The sequence below is a fragment of the Monopterus albus genome, unplaced genomic scaffold (assembly GCF_001952655.1).
Source record: "Monopterus albus unplaced genomic scaffold, M_albus_1.0 scaffold419.1, whole genome shotgun sequence".
NCBI lineage: Eukaryota > Metazoa > Chordata > Actinopteri > Synbranchiformes > Synbranchidae > Monopterus > Monopterus albus.
Window position 1 is genome coordinate 89,062 of NW_018128299.1, and position 20,231 is coordinate 109,292.

Genomic DNA, 20,231 nt, shown 5'->3' on the forward strand with positions numbered 1-20,231 from the left:
GAGGAGCTGTGTCTGCAGCAATTTGGCCAAAGATCCACCACTGTTTGACTCTAAATTCACCACTGCTCATTGTTAGCATTCTGCTCTCTCTGCAGGGCTCCACATTTACATGCACTTGGGAAATTAATCCTTTACTTTTATGATTTGAAGAAGAGTTATTTTGGCTGGTTTTGCCTGCTGAGCTCAGAAGTTTTAATAGGGAGCTGTTTTCCCTTATTCTGAACATAATGGAATGTGCCTCAAGATAACGGTCCACATGAATGTGAGAGTAAGGCCATTTCTTCTTTCCAATCACTATAACTACAGCTCTTGCAGGAACTAAATATCCCTGACATCATGGCAACAAAGTGCATGTTTTATTGCCTCATAGTAGATTGTGAAATGAATGGCTTACTACTGCATTCATGTAGTTGAGGGCCGTGGGGGTGGTGAGCGTAGGTTTAAGCTCCTGTTTTCACTGCTCTGAGCTCGCCACCCTGAATCCGAGTGATCTGAGTGTGGAGACGTGTGCGAGTGTGTCTGTTTTGACTACAATCTAGTGAGGGTTGAAAATATGGTTTTTATATTTTATATGTTTGTACTGTATATGTACAGTGGGTACAGAAAGTATTCAGACCCCCTTAAATTTTTTACACTTTGTTATATTGCAGCCATATGCTAAAATCATTTAAGTTCATTTTTTTCCTCATTAATGTACACACAGCACCCTATATTGACAGAAAAACACAGAGTTTTTGACATTTTTGCAGATTTATTAAAAAAGAAAAACTGAAATATCACATGGTCATAAGTATTCAGACCCTTTGCTCAGTATTTAGTAGAAGCACCCTTTTGAGCTAATACAGCCATGAGTCTTTTTGGGAATGATGCAACAAGTTTTCACACCTGCATTTGGGGATCCTCTGCCATTCCTCCTTGCAGATCCCCTCCAGTTCTGTCAGGTTGGATGGTAAACGTTGGTGGACAGCCATTTTCAGGTCTCTCCAGAGATGCTCAATTGGGTTTAAGTCAGGGCTCTGGCTGGGCCATTCAAGAACAGTCACAGAGTTGTTGTAAAGCCACTCCTTCGTTATTTTAGCTGTGTGCTTAGGGTCATTGTCTTGTTGGAAGGTGAACCTTCGGCCCAGTCTGAGGTCCCGAGCACATTCTGTGTTTTTCTGTCAATATGGGGTGCTGTGTGTACATTAATGAGGAAAAAAATGAACTTAAATGATTTTAGCATATGGCTGCAATATAACAAAGAGTGAAAAATTTAAGGGGGTCTGAATACTTTCTGTACCCACTGTACCTGAAGTGTAGAGTGTAATTTTGGGCTTGTGTGAGTCAAGTGTACCTTGGATGAAATATGTTTTGTTTTCCTTATCATTTGTTCCCCTAACGTCCTCTGTCCTCTCCTCAGATGATGACATACGGCGCTTTTCTCCATAAAGGAGCTTTCTGTAGGAATTACTTCAACCTCTTGGACTTGTTGGTTGTGGGAGTTTCCCTTGTCTCCTTTGGCATTCAGTAAGTACAGACACAGATGCATGTGCCTGTGATGGTCATACAAACAGCAAAGAGGCAGCCCAGTTTTTGCTTTCTTTGACCAAATAGTTCCAGGAACTATGGAGCCACAAAAGCACAACTGAGAAACGACACTAAGAACTAAAAGTCCACTTTGAGTATTCTTGCTTGTTATTCCTATGCCTCTTAAAAAACATACACATGAAGAAAAGGCAAATTAGTGTAATAATGGATTAAAAACTAAGGCAAAGTTTGGGACACAATAGGCACCTTTGGTGCAGAGGAACTTTTTCATAGCTCTTAGAACTGCTGGACAATGTGCCCCCTTTTTTGTGTCAGGAACTGAGAACAATAATAGTTCATAGAACACCGTTCTGAGGAACCTTTTTAGCTCCCACTCCAGGGTAGGTACACTCCAACCACAATAGGAACCATGAAGGACATTTACTGCAGCCCCGATGTACCGATTGTCAATGTGGTAAATAATTTGTGATTTGTAGCAAGAGCTACATTTAGTTCCTGGTTCCTGCAGACAAAACACAAGTGAAGTCCTTGAGTTGCTGAAATAATTCCTGAACCCCTGGGAAAGTGTTATATTCCCTTTGTGGAGATAGCTTTTATTTTTTTTAAATTACATTACACTTTGTTTTTATTGCTCAGGTCCTCGGCCATCTCAGTCGTGAAGATTCTTAGAGTTCTTCGTGTTCTGCGACCCCTGAGGGCCATCAACAGAGCCAAGGGCCTGAAGGTGCAGCTTTTCTCAATGCCATCCTATGGCTTAACCAGCAGTAATAACCTGGATCTTAGACTTTTCTCTTCAGTGTCAATGCAAAATAAAGAGCTGAACTGTAACATGTTTCACAAATCATGTCTATAAACATGTTTCTCTCTCTGTTACACAGCACGTGGTGCAGTGTGTGTTTGTGGCCATCAGAACCATCGGTAACATCATGATTGTCACCACTCTGCTGCAGTTCATGTTTGCCTGTATAGGGGTGCAGTTATTTAAGGTCAGCATCTGTGAGGTAGAATAAAATAAGCATTTCATATAATATTTTAATATATTCAACATTAGAGGGAAAGTGTTCTGTTTTTCTTGTCAGGGAAAGTTCTATCGCTGCACAGATGATGCCAAGTCCAGCCCAGTGGAGTGCAAGTTAGTCTCACATGTTTTGTTCCTGTACAGTAAATTACTTGCCCTTACAATCCTTGTTGGGAACTAAACCTCCATATGACATTTCATTTTCTCATAGGGGCTCCTATATTCAGTATAAGGATGGAGATGTGAATCAGCCAAGCATTCAGAAAAGAGTGTGGCAAAACAGTGAATTCAACTTTGACAATGTCCTCATGGCTATGATGGCTCTGTTTACTGTGTCTACTTTTGAAGGCTGGCCCGCGTAAGATTCAAACTTTTAATGCCCCATGTTAAAGCTTTCATATGATAACATGAGACATCAGGTCTTAGTACTGTCAGCACCATATAAAGAGTTAAAGTGCATTGAGAGATGGTATCTGTATTTAGAGGAACTGTTGTTTGCGTGACTATATCACATGCTCACTTGATGTTTTCTTCTCTGCTCAGGTTACTGTACAAGGCCATTGACTCCAACAAGGAGAACTTCGGCCCCATTTACAACTACCGTGTGGAGATTTCCATCTTCTTCATCATCTACATTATCATCATTGCTTTTTTTATGATGAACATCTTTGTAGGTTTTGTGATCGTCACATTTCAGGAACAAGGAGAAAAAGAGTACAAAAACTGTGAACTTGACAAGAACCAGGTCAGAGTCAGCAGGTGCACAAAGAGGCAGTGTGTGTTTGTGTGTTACTGTGTGTCACCCTGATGAGAAATCTTGATCACATTATACAATAATGTAATACTAAAAATCCATAAATATGTTTTCATAAAAGTCTGAGGGAATTCTTTTTCAGTTGGAAGATTTTAACTTATTCCACTGAAATGCTAGAAGGCTGCATTAACTCTCTTCAGTGTGAGTGTAATGTGTGAATAAAGACCACATGCAGCAGGACAGTTTTCAGAAGAAACCCTAAAATTAATCATTACTGTTACACTGTATCTCACACACCATATTTAGGTTGGATTCAGATGTATCCACTGTGTTTTTAACTGAGAATTCTGACTAATTTTGCACTGTACATTTCTGTACAGCGTCAATGTGTGGAGTATGCACTTAAGGCACGTCCGCTGCGAAGGTACATCCCTAAGAACCCGTACCAGTACAAGTTCTGGTATGTGGTGAACTCCACTGGGTTTGAGTACATTATGTTTGTGCTCATCATGCTCAACACAGTCTGCCTGGCTGTTCAGGTGAGAAGTCAAACCAACCATCTCTGTCTGCTAAATCATATTCAGTTTAAAATAGCAGGATCTTACTTGACATCGAGGGTGGATCAGCACTAGTAGTGCTATTTAATAATTTGATGGACAGGTGAACACCATATGTAGATAAATTGTGTCAGTCGATGCTTATTTAGTTTGAAAGCGGTTTATGATAAAGTGTTTTTCAGTTGACAATAATACATCTGAGTGGGTGGACATTATAGGTGATATGGCCAATTAAAGCTGCTTTATAATGTTTTATTCGCAGGAAATATGCACATAGAGACTTTAAAATCTGCTATTTATCATTTTAAAACGATTTTATTATTCATTATGTTGTGTGTTTTTCCATGTTTCTGGCATATAGACACATAAATGCATATTAAAATTAATAAGTAAACTCCTTTTCTTCTGTTCTTCTTTAACCATTCGTCTTTATCCCTTTTCTGCAGCACTACGGCCAGTCAGCGATGTTTAACTATGTAATGGACATTCTCAATATGGTCTTTACTGCTGTCTTCACTGTGGAAATGTTTCTCAAACTCATCGCTTTCAAACCCAGGGTGAGTCACAGATGTATTCACACAACTACTTCAACAAGGTCACAAAAAAACACATTCAAATAAAAATTACAGTTGCTTGCCTGAAAAAAGAAACAGTCTGTCTGAAACACACACACACAGAAATTTCCTAGTCTTTTTTACATTTATTGAGTGGTAAAGGAATAGTTTGATCATTTTGAAAGAAATGCATATTTTCATTTTTAGAGTTTGATGGGAAAATCAGTACCACCCACGTCTGTTGCTACGCTAAATATGAAGGTACAGCTTAGCTTACGATGACGAATGGCTGCTACAAGCTAATTGCTAAGCTAAAATTACTGTCTCGCAGCTGCCCAGCGTAGGTGTTTCTCAAAGTGTCGAAACTATTCCTTTAATATTTAATAGAGGAGTAGCATATGAACATTTAAAAACTAAAGAGTGAGTGAATGTTTTTTTTTCATTTTCCCCTTAACTGTGCTACCTATCCATCAGCTCTTTGTTGAGAAGAAGGACAGGATGCTAGTAAGAGACAGAGTGTGGGGTGCAGTGTTGATATATATATATATAATTTTTTTTTGTATTAAACTAGCTCTCACTATTTGTCAGGTTCTTATCAGTGGTGTTTTGGCATGTAACATTAGTATTAACATCAATTTGGTGTGCATTGTGTAGCTGTAGGCTTATAGCGAATATGAAGTTGTCATCACATTGTGTTGAATTTTGGGTAAATGCACCATTTTGGAACATCATGATCATTATCAATCATAGATATATACGCTACCTACATCTATATGTTGATTTTAAAAAATAATACTATCCCATGCAGCTACAAACAGTATTAGATGCTTCAATGTCAATTAAACATCCACTTTAGTGTTCAGTTTGAGCACAGACAGGACAGAAATGGATTCATCCGCAGTATTTGTGTCATCTGCCAACAGCTGTTAACTAGTGTTAGCTCCCAATGTGAGAGCTGAGATCAAGGCGCAGAGTCACTCTTTCACTCTCATAAATGGGATTTAGCTACAGTCAGCTAAGGTTATCCATTCTGGATTATCACAGTCAGTAAAGTGATATCTAAATGATTTAAGCAAACGTTTAGCCAAACAAAACAAGAATGTATTCAGGTAAATACATCATGTATCTCCCAATATGGTGCCCCATCCCAATATTCAACATGGTGTGACATGGCTTCACATTCTATATAAGCTAAATATGTACACAATAATCCTGCTGCAGTAGCCAGCAGGAGTTCCTGTGTGTTTTAATTTACTAGCATTAAGTGGATTTAATTTCAGTAGGAGAGTAAAGACTTTTGTTTTTGCTGATCTTGTATCCAACTCGCCCACCACTCACTCCACCTCACTCAGGGCTATTTTGGGGATGCCTGGAACGTGTTCGATGCCCTGGTTGTGATTGGCAGCATAGTAGACATTGTTCTCAGTGAGCTTGATGTAAGTAAGCTTAGCTACAGCTAGCCCCCCACTGATCTTTGACCTCTCTCTGTTCGGGCTCAGCTGCAGGTGACAGATGGCAGAACTCAGATTTCTGGCTTTTTTACCTGATGTCTCTTAATACTTCAACTGCTTTTTTTCTTTCTTTTTGTCCTTCCTCCATTAAAACCTTTCCCTCATTCCTTCTCTTCCTTCATTTTCTTCCCTCACCTGATCATCTGTTTCTCTGTTTGTTTTTTTTCACGGTCTCTCTTTCATCCCTATCTTTTACCTTGCATGTTATGTCGTGCGTTGACAGCACTATTTCGCTGATGCTTGGAACACATTTGATGCCTTAATTGTTGTTGGTAGCGTCGTCGATATTGCTATCACTGAAGTTAATGTAAGTACTACTTTTTTCTACCTCCCAAGTTGAACTAAAGCTTTACAGGAAAGCCGCATGGCAAACACCAATATAAGTAGCTTGAATTTATCCCTTAATGTATTTAACCGTAGCCTCCACATTGCATTAAATGTGACCTCTTAGGCTAGGGTTTTCTGTGCAGTTTTGTACCATTAGTAGATTGTAAACTGTCATTGGCTTTTTACATAAAGCTTCAGTTTGACTTTCACTTATGTCCTACAGTTACACTGAGTTAACGGAATAGTCTGTCTTGTTGATATTTTTCTTCTTCTGCATGTTTTGTTACCACTGTGCTGCAGTTTTGTTTCTCACAGGAATCATGACAACATTTCTGATGAAAATGCTGATTGTTAACCCTTGGACATGAAAATGTGTGTTTACAACAGTTCTGAGGACTGTATTTGGCCAGAGGAAAATGGTTGATAATGTGGTTTTCTAATTCTTACTCTTGTTCATTTTGTTTCCATAGAAACTTGTAGAGGCAAGTATGGCAATGAATGAAAATGTTGTTTGTGTGTAACCTGTTGTTTTTTAACAACTTTATCTTTTGGACCCCTTTACAGTGCGATGGATTGAAAAGTAAATTAGTCATATGTTTTACTGACGTGGGTACAAGTAGATATCTATTTTAGTAACATACAGACTTTATTATAATAGAAAACCAATTTTAATAGATTAAAGTCAGTCACTCTAAAAATTTATGTCAAGGCTTGGTGAAGGAGTGGATGACTGCTTTTCACTTTAACCAGCTACAATAATACTCCTCTCTTTGTGGCTTTGCTCGGCACAAAAACACATGAAGCATTAAACAGTATGCGCTTTGTTACTCTGAGATCAGCTGAGTAAAAATGCTAAAGCTTGTCAAATTTGTACTCCAGTATACAAACACCAGCAATGCTGAGAGACCAAATTTCCAGTTTCCAGGGAATAATTACAGTGATGGCAACACTTGTTATACTTGTGTTCAAGACTCACAACTCAACCAGCCCTTCCTTTCCCCTCCTGAGTGTTTTCGTGTCTGAGCTGCAGTGCTGTTTTTCTGGAGTTATATTTCATGTTTTCAGTCTTTTCTCAATTTGTGTTTCAAAATATGTGTCTGCATGAGCATTAACTTTGTTTAAAACCAACAGTGGCGCGTGTAGGTTATGCATGTGTGTTTTACATGTGTATATTATGTACTTTAAGGTTTGCTTTAAGTATGCGTGTGTGTTGTGAATGTTGGGGACATAATGTTGATTTCACAAGGGCTTCCACAGTGGTTCTTGTGAGGCAGTGTTCAGCCACCACAAGCATTTGTTTGCGGTTTGCATGGCATGTGGTTGTTGCTGTTTGTGTCACACAGCAAAGTGATGAGATCAGGTATTATGCTGTTCCATATAATCAGATGTAATAGCTGATCTACACTAGGTTTTTTTAATTCATTGATTTTTTTGCTACTTGCCTGCTGTTATCCATTCAAGTCATGAGATGTGTGATTGTGTAGTTCCTCACCTGACCACTCTGACCTCTCCAAATGCATGCTTCGCAAGCGTCAACCGTTCGCCTCATTCCCTAACATCCTCTCTATGTCCCACCTGTCACAGATGGCGCTTGGCCACTCGTTGCATTCCCCTCTGGTCAGTTGTTTCCATAGATGCTTGTGAAGTTTGACCTTTCTCTCTGGCCATACCCCTCAAACCTTACCTCCAGACAGAATGGCCCTGGAGCTCAGAGCTTTGAAATGTCCATCCTACACAACGTGGAGGGCTATTTTAATAAAGAATCTGTGAAACTCTATCGGTCTGTAAAACTGAAGTAAAAGAAGTTATTAAAAACATTATTATTAAGTTTGCTTAAAGTTGTTTAGGCAACTGCAGCTTTAAATACAGCTGATGTAACAAATCAATATTGAGGAAAACAGTATATCAAGTCATTTGCTGTACTGGATATAAATCAATGCTTTTTCTGATACAGAATTAAAGCCTACTGTATGTTCAGCTTTAAGTAACAGCCCTGTAATTAAAGTAAATAGTCAGCAGAGAGTTATCGGGTAAGATTCTGGGATCAAAAAATATTGATCAGCGGATTAGCAGGCTTTTAGTCCTGATTTTTGTGCATTTACACCGGTGGCAGTTTAATGCAGCAGAGTTCGAGGTTCTTTGATGATCTTGTGTTTGTGTTTCTGTGAGTGATTGTCTGTGTTTTGTTCTGTCTTCCTGTAGTGAGCTCTTAAAGCTCAGAATGGAGCTCATGTGTAGCGCAGGTGTGTAGATTCCAGTCAGGTGCATGAACATCTACAGAAATTCTCTCCCTCTGTACATCTCTCCACCTTTCCTCTTTTCCCCAGTTTAATATGAGCCAGTCTCTCCAGTTGTATTGGTCTCTCTTCCCCTTCTCCACCTCTGTTTTTCTCTCTTCTCTTCCTGTCATTCATTCACTTCTTTCTGCACTGGGACTGTGAGAACGCCCTGCTATGGCAGTTTTATATAGTTTTATATAGTTTGTTGCGGGGCACCACTGACATGCATGGGTTTCTGCATTGCTATGAGTTTACTGATGGTTCCTCGTCATCCAAATGTCCTGCGTGTGCGTGCAGTGCTTCCCTATCAACATGGCAATGCTGAACGCATGCTCCATCAGCACTGTGGCCAGGATTACCTAAAGAACCTCCTCAAGCTAATTCTACATTTTATAATTTATGCTCATTCTGCACCTCATACTAACAGTTGTATTAATGAAATATTGTGCTGAGAGTTTTTGAATGAAGCCATATCTGTCTGGAGTATCTCTTTGTGCTGAGCCTCTCTTTTCTTATCAGTGTTCAGTTCAGCTCTTTATTTTGCCATAAAATCACATTATCATTATACAGGTTCGGTCTATCCACCACCATTATGAGCAATGTTTCTATTTCATTTTGCACCTCTAGACTGTCTGTCTACAAATACTTGCTCAAGATTGCTGCTATTCTATAATTTTCCTTTTAATAACACAAATTGCAGATAAAACCTGTGTGTGGATGTGGATACGTGTGTGTAACTGTGTAGATTGTTATTTTATTATGTTTATATCTTTTCAGCCAGTAAGCATTTTCATTTCAGCCACTCAAAATGTTTTAAAAATAACTCAAATTTTACAACCCATGTCCTTCAGTTCTTTGATGGATGCCATTAATAATGCATTATGCACATGATTTATGGTTTTTCTTCTGTCAAATCATATGTTGACGTGTCTTTGCCTATTAATAAAAGCCTATAGGCTGACGTACAGCAAGAGTCGAGACTGTAAGAATAGAAGATGGTGCCTTAATCATGACATGCATTCATAACATTTATGTCAGTCAGTTTACTTCTCATTAACATTGCATAACATTCACCAGAGATATTTTAACCAGAAAGTCTTTAATGACCATTACACCTGGGGAGTGATAAAGTTGTGTGCTAGTCTTACATGTTCCTTAGTATTTAAGTCACTTTATGTTGTTTGTCAGTCTGACATGCACTCGTCCTACACAGGAATGTTAAGATGTGAACCTGTTGTGTGGCACTCCCTTAAAGTGTTAAGATCATGTTTGATGTCTGTCAGTATATTAAATAGACAGTGATACATGTGCAATCAATAAATGTCTGTCTCTGTCATAGTGAAAGAATAAGGTAGTTTTGTCCTGTCAATTAGAAGAGTAGTGAATTTGTACTAAGTCTTGACTGATGTGTGTTGGTGTTGTGTGATAAAGACTTCAAATGTAATGTTTACATGTTTGGCCCAGTGTGTGTGAGATATGCCAGTTCTGTTTAAGTCATTAATACTGGTCTTTGATTTTAAAGCCAACGGAGACTCCTCAGGTGGATGAGATGAGGGTAAGATGCTCTGCAGATGTGTTGATGTGAAACAGGAAGCCTCCTACAAAATAAGAGGTTATATCAGGAAGCCAGGAGCAGATCATGACATTCCATTTCCTGAATTTTTTTTTCCTCACTTTTGTTTTGTTTGTTTGTTTGCATATATGTTCAGAATTTGCTTTTCTTTTTCCTCAATGTTTGGAGTTATTTCTAAGGAGAGTGTGTCACTCAGATGCGACGCTGTGTGCCCTGTTAGCGGTGAGCGGTTTTGAGCTGCTCCTTGTGTTTGTACTGTTGACACTGCTACATGATCTCTGCCACCATTCTTGTATGGGGTAGTGATCCATGGATGACACCTGGGATTAGGTCACCCAGCTCTAACCTGTGAACCTCCTGACTGACCCATTTGGGTTAGTCCCACTGTGACTCCGCATGAAGTGACTCTGGACTGAGGTTGCCATGCTTGTGCAGATGTCCTGTCAAGTATGGCAAAGGTTTTTTTTCCAGCATGCCTGCCTCCTTGCTTCTTCCCCTGTAGGTCTGTACAGTAACAGAGCTCCTGACAGTGCTTTGGACGCAGACTAACAGAAACATATCAGCTGCAGCTGCACTGCTTAAGAGACTCAGTTTAATTCATATTACTCTGTTTCTATTGATCCAAAGCTATACTTTATATGGTCTGTGCTGTATATACAGTAATAACTGGACCTCGAAGATGTCACCACAAAAAAACTCATCAAATTCAAAACTAGTTCACTTTAATGTTTTTTATTACATAAAGTTGCAGTGCTGCTTTCTCAACTCATATGTGTCTGGTACTGAGGTCTCAGTTCAGACGTCATCACCCCATAAAGCACAGTCAGGGTCTGTGTGTTCACTACATACACTCGGGATCTGCTGTCCTCTGACTCTGGGCTGCTTCTTCACAGAACACAGAGGACAGTGCTCGCATCTCCATCACCTTCTTTCGTCTGTTCCGAGTCATGCGGCTGGTCAAGCTCCTCAGCAGAGGGGAAGGCATTCGCACCCTGCTTTGGACTTTCATCAAGTCCTTCCAGGTGAGACATAGCAGAACTATCTGATAAGTGACTGAGGGGAATATTGAAGTCACTAATGTTAATCTTTTTCTACTTTCTTCCCTCTGTTTTCCTGAAGGCTCTGCCATATGTTGCTCTTTTGATAGCCATGCTGTTCTTCATCTACGCCGTTATTGGAATGCAGGTTGGCAACTGAATCTGACAATGTATTTTTCTACTGTGTGAACCACATTTATAAAGTTGCACATGTGTTCACATTGACAACATTTTTTCTTAAGGTGTTTGGAAAGATTGCCATGGTGGATGGGACACAAATCAACAGAAACAATAACTTCCAGACCTTCCCTCAGGCCGTGCTCCTTCTCTTTAGGTGTGTAGTGTCTCCTTTAGAGTGTGTACTGATGCAGGGTTTTAGTTTAACGGATCTCTGTTGTTGAGTGATTTATTTGTGACTGTCATGCCTGATGGTTTTCCAAGGTGTGCCACTGGAGAGGCTTGGCAGGATATCATGCTGGCCTGTATGCCAGGGAAACTGTGTGACCGAGAGTCCGGATACAACCCCGGAGAGGAGAAGACGTGTGGCAATGGATTTGCAATAGTTTACTTCATCACATTCTACATGCTCTGCGCCTTTCTGGTACACAAGAATGAAAATATGTTGTGCTTGAAAAAACTGCATGACTCTACTGCCACTTACACTAAGCAGTCTGTAAAAATCAGGAATACCGTGTGGCATTTCAGACAGTTCACACCACCGTGATAGATAGCTTATAGTCAGTATATACACTTTTATAATATGGTATAAACTTACAGTATTTTGAGCTGGATACACACTGTAGGCATCAAGTGACTTTACTAGATATGATATATTTCTTACACCTATAGTAACACAAGAAAAGACTTTACAATTCTAAATAAGTAAATCAGACATGTTCTTATGTGTCTTCAGATTATCAATTTGTTCGTGGCTGTTATCATGGACAACTTTGACTATCTGACACGTGATTGGTCCATTCTTGGTCCTCATCACCTCGATGAATTCAAACGAATTTGGTCAGAGTATGATCCAGAGGCCAAGTATGTACTTTATTACCTACACTATCTGAATGTATTTCATATTCCTGTTCCTGTACAGCCATTTGTCTCTTTCAGTTAATACAATACATCTGTGTTTATTTGTTTGCTTGTTTGTTTTTCTCACACAGGGGCAGAATTAAGCATCTGGATGTTGTGACACTTCTTCGTCGTATCCAGCCTCCTCTTGGCTTTGGCAAACTGTGCCCTCACAGAGTGGCTTGCAAGGTTTCTTCCCTTTCTTCTATTATCTCATTTACAGAAGTCACACAGAAATGTTGACTATCTGGCCAGATCTACCATATTAATAGGCTTAATTTTCTGTCTTCTTTCAGAGGCTGGTAGCCATGAACATGCCTCTGAACAGTGACGGCACAGTCATGTTTAATGCCACTCTGTTTGCACTCGTGCGAACAGCCCTGAAGATCAAAACAGAAGGTGTGAGACAATATTAATCACATTATACTGTACTGCTGCCTAAAATATATTTATTGTTCTCTATTACCTGTAATTACAGGGTTGTGTGGGTTTAACATGGCTGTGAAATCTAGGGCTGGTTTCTCAGGGACATTTGTTTACCTGTGCTGCAGGTAATCTAGAGCAAGCCAATGAGGAGCTGCGGGCTGTCATCAAGAAAATCTGGAAACGAACCAGCATGAAGCTGCTGGATCAAGTAGTGCCTCCTGCTGGCGGTTAGTGGAATCAGCCCGCATCTGTCAATGAAATCCCATTGCTGTCAGATACACACTTCCTGGTCTTTCTGTTGTTGTTGGACACACAAACCAAGCTAAAGCAGCCTGCACAGAATCACACACACACCCCATATGCTGCCCACATGCTGTTGGCATAAAATTACAGAAAGCTCTAAACAGCTTTCTCATAACTATGCCCTTAAATAAAAATTCACACACACACACACACTTCTCAAATACATCTCTCGCTGTGTCATGCTGTTTCTGCTCTGCTCACTTTGTCCCGGTTGCTCCCTCAGCAGTGTGTTTCTTATCCATGTGTGTTTGAGCCACACTTCTCCTTCTTGCCCTGGATTCTGATGGAGGCCACTGACTGACTGTCTGCTGGGCTTTGGGCTTGCATGGCCTTGTAGACCACTATACAAGTGCATGCTTTTTCTCATGAATCTCTCTCTCTCTCTCTCTCTCTCTCTCTCTCTCTCTCTCTTTCCTTCTTTATCTGTTGACTTTCTCCTTCACGGATTCTCTCTGTTGTCTTAATCTGTCTTCTCACTGCTTAAGCTTTCACAGCTTCTTTTCCTCACACACTTATATTCTATAACCAAAACTCTGAAGCACTTCAGAATATTCTGAAGCAGTTCTGTTTTAGGGTGGTGGCATGGAACTAGTGTTGCCTCTCTCTCCGACCTCTGTCCCCAGCGTTCTTGTTCAAAGTGATTCAGACCCCTGCTTCAGAATGATTCTCACACTCTTGCACACGCTCTTCTAACATATATACAATGGAACACATACATGCAAGCACATACTGTAGCCATACATAGTTTTAAGTATTGACTGACTAGCATACACCTTATAAAACAAGGCATACATGAAGACAGAGGTAGATTTATGCAAACATACTGACATGTGTGATGCCTAGATCTGCTTGCTTGCATGTGCTAAAGTAGTAAAGTAAGTTGCATTCTTACAGTATGAGCATCTCCCTGCCTGCCAACAAAAAGTTTCTAAAAAACTTTGATCAGAAAAAGTGAAGCATGTATCTTAAAGTTAATTTAATGGTAGTTGTTCAAGCTAAATATAATATAAACGTTGAACATTGACTTTTATCATGTAGCCTATGCAATTACAATTGGCAATTTTTTCATTTGTACTGTCTATTTTAGCCTTAATTTCACTTATTCTGTTTTTTTTTTCACAAGTAGCACAACGCTGAGGAAGGATAGGCAAAAGAAAGAAACTGAAGTAGTTTAATTACCCACAGCTTCTGGGGACATATTAGGTGTTAATTTGCATGATCTAATTCTAAAAGCAAACATCTAACAGAGGGGAACTCATTTGGATCGTCTAAGCTTTTCAGATGTAGAATTACATGCACACCAACTGCAGACATTTTAGCATAGATCTGAGGGTTTTTTTTTCTGAAATACGATAAAAAAGTGATCTCAGGTTGTGCAGGTCTCAGACTGAGGTAGAGTATATACAGTACACCATCAAGATGGATATATATGATATGGATCAAAGCCATGTGGTTAACTGGGGTTGAAATGTGCCTCACTTGTCTGCAGTCCTAAGGTGATGGACCCAGAATTTTAGGGAGAATGCACAAGGGAGGAGAAGAGTTCCTCCTCCTCTCTCCCAGGGTACTGTGTGTAGTGACCTGCTGACACAGGAAGCATTTGTGTGGTCTGTTCACTCAGATGATGAGGTAACCGTGGGGAAGTTCTATGCCACCTTCCTGATACAGGACTACTTTAGGAAATTCAAGAAACGTAAAGAGGAAGGCCTGGTGGGTGCTCACCCCTCTCAGAACAACACAGCCATTGCTTTACAGGTGAGTCTCCCAATGTTTATGTGTGTGGTGTGTTTCGTATGAGAGGCGGGAGTAAGATTTTTGAACGCTGTGTGAAATCATGAATTTTGGAAAGTCAAGTCTGTAAAATGTGTCTTTCTACATTTCATTCAAAGATCATTAAGTGTGCTAATGTTATGGTTTATGATCCAGCCGGATGTTCATGATCTGGGTGTACAGTATGAATCTGTTACTGCAATTTATGTGTTTCCAGTGTTGCAGCCTTGTTATTTGTCTCTATGTCTTTAAATATCATGTACAGTATGCTGATGTTAAGCGTCTCCAATCATCATTTCCTGTTTTTTGTGTGTCACACTTCACTCAACTCATTAAATTCACATGAAAAGCTTATTGCCATTTCTGTTACATTATATAATGTACGATATATGGCTTCAGTGTATTGCCATATATCATTATCACATAGTAAACACAACCAGCTTTAAATTTATTTATAGTCAATGTTGTGCTAAAAGGAGAGAAATTATTTTTACTGCACTCATTGAAGTAAGAGAAAGCACAGCTGTGTGCTTTCAGCTCAGTCGCAGCAGGTTGCATTCAAGAGAGCACATTTGTCTGTCTGTGTTCTCATCTCCCACAGTCTGTCAGTATTGTAAATGTCAGGTGTTGCATACTCAAGTAAACGTGTGTGTATGCCCAGTATGTGTGATGGTTGTGGCTGTATCGTGTCAGTTTACATGCTGTGAGTTGTGAGATGAAGGTCCCAGCCGTAGTGCTTAGCCCTCTTATTGTCATGGTTACAGGCTGGCCTTCGCACGCTGCATGATATTGGGCCTGAAATTCGCCGAGCCATATCATGTGATCTGCAGGATGACGAACTATTAGACTTTATTCCAGAGGAAGACGAGGAAATTTATAGGGTAACCTGTTTTAATTTTACCTGATAGGAGAAATGTTTGTGGCAACGTCAACGTATTGTGCTTGTAATGATGTTTTCCCAGGTAATATATAAAAGTGCTCTCTAAGAAAGTGAATGTACTGACAAACAGTGTTTCTTTATTTATACTGCTACAGCATGTAGCCTTTTGTTCATTTGATTTATTTTGGCTTCTTAAGTTTTTCCTCCATTTCAATTCCAGCAAACTACAAAGAGTGCATTCATTTTGCTCATTTAGTCACATGCCGCAAAACCAGCTTCTGAACTTATTTTGCTCATACAGTTTTGGAGATGAAAATCAGCTCACAGACTTAACATCAATAGCACATTTATTCTGCTGCTCTGGAAAAATTAGGAGTTGTTTTACTTTAAGCATTCCCTCACAGCGTAATGGTGGCCTCTTTGGTAACCATCTCATGAATGGTGGTCATCGGCGATCCAGCAGCCATCAAACCAATGCCACACAGCGGCCTCTGCAGGTGCAGCCTCCACCTCACTACGCCCACATGGAGCAGCCAGTGGGTCGGCTGTCTCGCGCCAACGCGATGTCCCACCCCAACCACCGTCATCACCACCACCATCACCCCCGCCACCACAACTCCTACGGCAAGTCTCCCAAATCCACCAACATCAACCTCAACAATGCCAATATGTCCAGTCTGCCCAATGGAGGACACCATCGCTACTATGAACACGCACCTCCCAATGGCTACCCAGGTCTACACAGCTCCTACTACCATTACGACAAGCCCCGCACACCCCAGGGTCAAAGGTATCCACACGCTGATTCACAGTCTGCTGTAGAAATGGTTCAGTCACTGTAGAGTGAGATCTGTTGGCTAAATGATCTAATGAAATGCACAGTCCAGCCTAAAGCTGTGTTAAGTAGCTATTGATGTATCGTGTGTGTTGAGTCCATTTTGTTTGGTAGTGTTTTCTTGCTCCTATAGTTTGCCAAATGTTAAAATTACACATGAGATCACATCAGGTCCGTATGTTTCAAACACATATTGTTGCAGCAGATCTTTCTAAATTGTAAACTGTTTCTTTCTGAACTCAGCTCTTCACAATCACAGTCATACAAGTTAGTTATAGAATATGCAAAGATACCAGATGTAACAGCGAATTCATGTTTCAGTTTACTGACTTAATGGCAACAGGGTCAAAAGGTAAAGTAACATGAAAGTTGTATTGTTTTCTCAAATTAGAATACTCCTTCATAGAAAACAGGCCATAAAATACATAGAATATCAAACAATGACAGAACATGCAAGAGTTGCAAAGTATTTAAATACTTGACTATGAATTTCTCCATAAAGTGTGAGGCTGAAAATTTAATAGTTAAATAAAAAACCTTTCCACTTTGCAAATTTCCACTTGCTGCACTGCTCACCTGATAGGTTTTCTCTGTGTTTTTATGCAACTATCTCCTGTTTTATGACAGCACATTACTAAGAACTAAGGAAATAAAGTGTGTTTAGTTTTTATGCTCAGTGCAACCGCAAGACCTTAGGACATTATCTGCTGCATAAGTATTTCTCACCACAGGCAGGACCCAGCTTCTTATCAAACTTTGCTGTTACCTTTATTGTAAACCTTTCATTTTATAACGGATCACAAGCCTACTCTCATACTGTCACTTTATTTCTTATATAACCAATATACACTTATCTTCTTATTTCCCATGTTCCGTTTATTTGCCTGCTCCGGTTTTGGGCCTGACTTTTTAGTGCCCAATACGTTTTGGGGACAATTTCATTGCTGCCACTTTGCTAAAGAGGAATGATTTTTAGTTTGATTCTTATCTTAAAAATGTAATGGGATTGTCAACCAACCCTGGAGCCGGTGTCCACCATCACACCCCCACCCCCATCCCCCCCACATATATATGAGAATGCTGTATACAGTATGTTTCATATACTGTATGGTATATATGTCACACTTTCTCCACCCTTTATTGTGTTCTCTCCTTCTCCCTTTCTTCTTCCTAACCAAAATGCTTTCTCTTGACCATCCCTCTGCTTTCTTGGACAGAAGGCGCTACTATGAGACCTATGTTAGGTATGTTTATTTTTCTAGGTTTGGCTCCTCCAGCAGTTATGTCTCAACAGCAAACGAAGGACGTTACTATTGATATTTGTTTGTTGTTTTTGGATCAGTGAATGGTTGCATCCTTGCTAAGTCGGTGTGCAGCTATATGCTAAGCATGTCATTTGTTATGCTTTTGTTGTGACACACTTGTGTCAGTGCTTTAAAAGAGAATTACCATAAATGTGAGTGGCCAGCATATTGCTGAGAGCAGCCCTGCTTTATGCATGTGTCAAAGTGATGCGCTTGTTTTGAAGGACCCAGATGCTCGAAAAGAGGGAACTGCTGAAAAACCGCTGTTGTCGCCACTAGTTCTGATGTATGCTCCTATCCTACAAATTTCACAGTCCTACACTCAGTTCACTTCAAGATTCTTAACCACAAAGATTGTAATCTAATAAAGGATATTAAAGTGGAAGATGACGGAGTAACACTGTAGCTCAGATGTCTGCTTTATGTCTTGGTTTGGCCATGGTTATTCCTAACAAGGGTGGTCAGTTGCATTGCTGCCCCCAGGAGGCTTGCATCTGCATGGCAGTGCATGGCCCTACTTCTACTGTACAGTTGCGGTGTGCACACTCTGACCCCGGTGCTCCGACTGTTTTCAGGTCGCACAGGGGAGATGGACACCACCCCACTATCCACAGGGAGGAGGAGTTTGATGAAGACCGCCTCTCTGGGGAGTATTACAGTGGGGAGGAGTTTTATGAAGATGACAGTATGCTGTCAGGGGACAGGTATTACTCTTTCTTATTGTCTTTCTGAGTTTGACTTCTCGCTTTTTATGTGCTGTTGTTTTCTGCCTTGCTCAAAAAATTTTATCAGAAGAGTTTTGGGGTAGTGTACATGTATGCCACACCATGTCTCCCAACAAGCCCCTTTTCATTATGCTGACAGGTATCAGAACAGTGACACAGAGTATGAGACTCCCAGAGGTTACCATCACCCTGACAGCTACTATGATGATGATGAGCAGCCTCTTTATTGCGACTCCAGAAGGTCACCAAAGAGACGGCTGCTTCCTGCTACACCTCAAGGTACCTCCTTATCAACTAAATACACACCTGCAGCTTGAGCTGGATGTTTACCATGCACTGCCTGTGTCTAATATAATATTATTTTTGATAAAAATGTATCACTTTGTGGCTTATTGTACATTGGTCCCAGCATAAATACTGCCGAGTTAGATTGCCAAGATAGCTGATGTTAAATTCTTCAGTTATCTTGTTATGAAAGTTAAAAAAACTAGCTACAAACCAGCTGTGTTAGATATGCAGTCCTCATTTCACTGTATGATTTAGCCACACATCCACTGTCACATTCCTGACTGTCAGCAATACTAAAAGGTTTTACATGCTACTAAAGTTTCTTGCATGACTTCACTCACTGGTCCTCTCCTGGCTCATTCAGGTCACAGAAGGCCATCCTTCAACTTTGAGTGTCTACGCAGACAAAGCAGCCAAGACGAGCTTCCACATCAGCGTACTGCTCTGCCACTACACCTTATGCAGCACCAGGTAACAGGCATATGTACTGTTTGATCACAGATGTTGCCGTGTCACTGTGTCATGTTTTGGTCTTGTTTGGACTGACATATTTTTAATTGACTTATTACATCAATGTTGCCACAAACTTTAAATTGAAATTAACCACTTCAAGTCAAGAATCTTTATTGTCATTATGCATAGCACAACGAAATTTCTTCTGGCTGCTCTCAGCTTAAAAGACACATTTACACACTTACATTTCTGTTTAATAAGTTACTATCAAGTTACTACTGAGAAATTTGTTATATCAAGGTAACATATTGTTATGAAGCAAAGGAAAACTGAACTTTACACATGATCCCAGAGTCGTCGTGATAAAAGGGTAGTGTAATCTGATCATACTCCAACCGCCTGTTTACTGCTTGTTTGTAGTTTTGGCTTTCTCCTGATTTGTCAGGTAATGGCTGTAGCAGGCCTGGACTCCAGCAGAGCCCACCACCTCTCCCCAACCCGCTCCACCCGCTCGTGGGCTACCCCCCCTGCCACCCCGTCCAGTAAAGACCAGTCACCATACTACACCCCTCTCATCCATGTGGACCACCCGCACAGGGAGAGTGCTGCTAGCAGCCAAGTGTCTGTGCGGAAGAGCTCCTGGTACACCGATGACCCCGAGTTCTCCCAGAAGACCTACTCACCTGTTCACCTCCAGGTGCCGCTTGAATACCATAACCAGTACCACCATAAGAGAGGCAGCGCCACAAGCCTAGTGGAAGCGGTGAGTTTGAGATAAAGGGGTCCCTGATCACAGAATTTGATCTGACAGGTGCAGTTTTTTTAATTTGATGCTGGTATCAACACAAAATGCAGCAAGCAAGATAGGCAAAACCAGATTCTTAAAATTCACAGTAACACATTTTTTCATCACATTCTGTCGGGCAGGTTTTGATATCAGAAGGCCTTGGGAGATATGCCAAGGATCCGAAGTTTGTCGCTGCCACAAAGCACGAGATAGCAGATGCATGCGAGATGACAATAGACGAGATGG

The 20,231-nt window shown here is 40.4% G+C and overlaps 1 protein-coding gene across 1 annotated transcript in view; it reads left to right on the top strand.

Annotated features, from left to right (window-relative positions):
* LOC109951925 (voltage-dependent L-type calcium channel subunit alpha-1D-like) overlaps positions 1–20,231 on the top strand; it is a 52,287-nt gene that overhangs the window by 28,993 nt on the left and 3,063 nt on the right. Inside the window, 28 exon segments of the mRNA XM_020586694.1 lie at positions 1,400–1,506; positions 2,164–2,251; positions 2,406–2,513; positions 2,607–2,659; positions 2,757–2,903; positions 3,089–3,290; positions 3,680–3,838; positions 4,303–4,413; positions 6,145–6,228; positions 10,050–10,082; positions 10,994–11,122; positions 11,220–11,285; positions 11,380–11,471; positions 11,579–11,738; positions 12,051–12,178; positions 12,307–12,403; positions 12,511–12,613; positions 12,766–12,867; positions 14,565–14,698; positions 15,478–15,594; positions 15,998–16,383; positions 17,646–17,672; positions 18,308–18,436; positions 18,597–18,736; positions 19,110–19,216; positions 19,644–19,961; positions 20,126–20,228; position 20,231. The exon segment at position 20,231 is cut by the window's right edge and continues 3,063 nt beyond it. Coding sequence (XP_020442350.1) covers positions 1,400–1,506; positions 2,164–2,251; positions 2,406–2,513; positions 2,607–2,659; positions 2,757–2,903; positions 3,089–3,290; positions 3,680–3,838; positions 4,303–4,413; positions 6,145–6,228; positions 10,050–10,082; positions 10,994–11,122; positions 11,220–11,285; positions 11,380–11,471; positions 11,579–11,738; positions 12,051–12,178; positions 12,307–12,403; positions 12,511–12,613; positions 12,766–12,867; positions 14,565–14,698; positions 15,478–15,594; positions 15,998–16,383; positions 17,646–17,672; positions 18,308–18,436; positions 18,597–18,736; positions 19,110–19,216; positions 19,644–19,961; positions 20,126–20,228; position 20,231 — 3,431 coding nt within the window.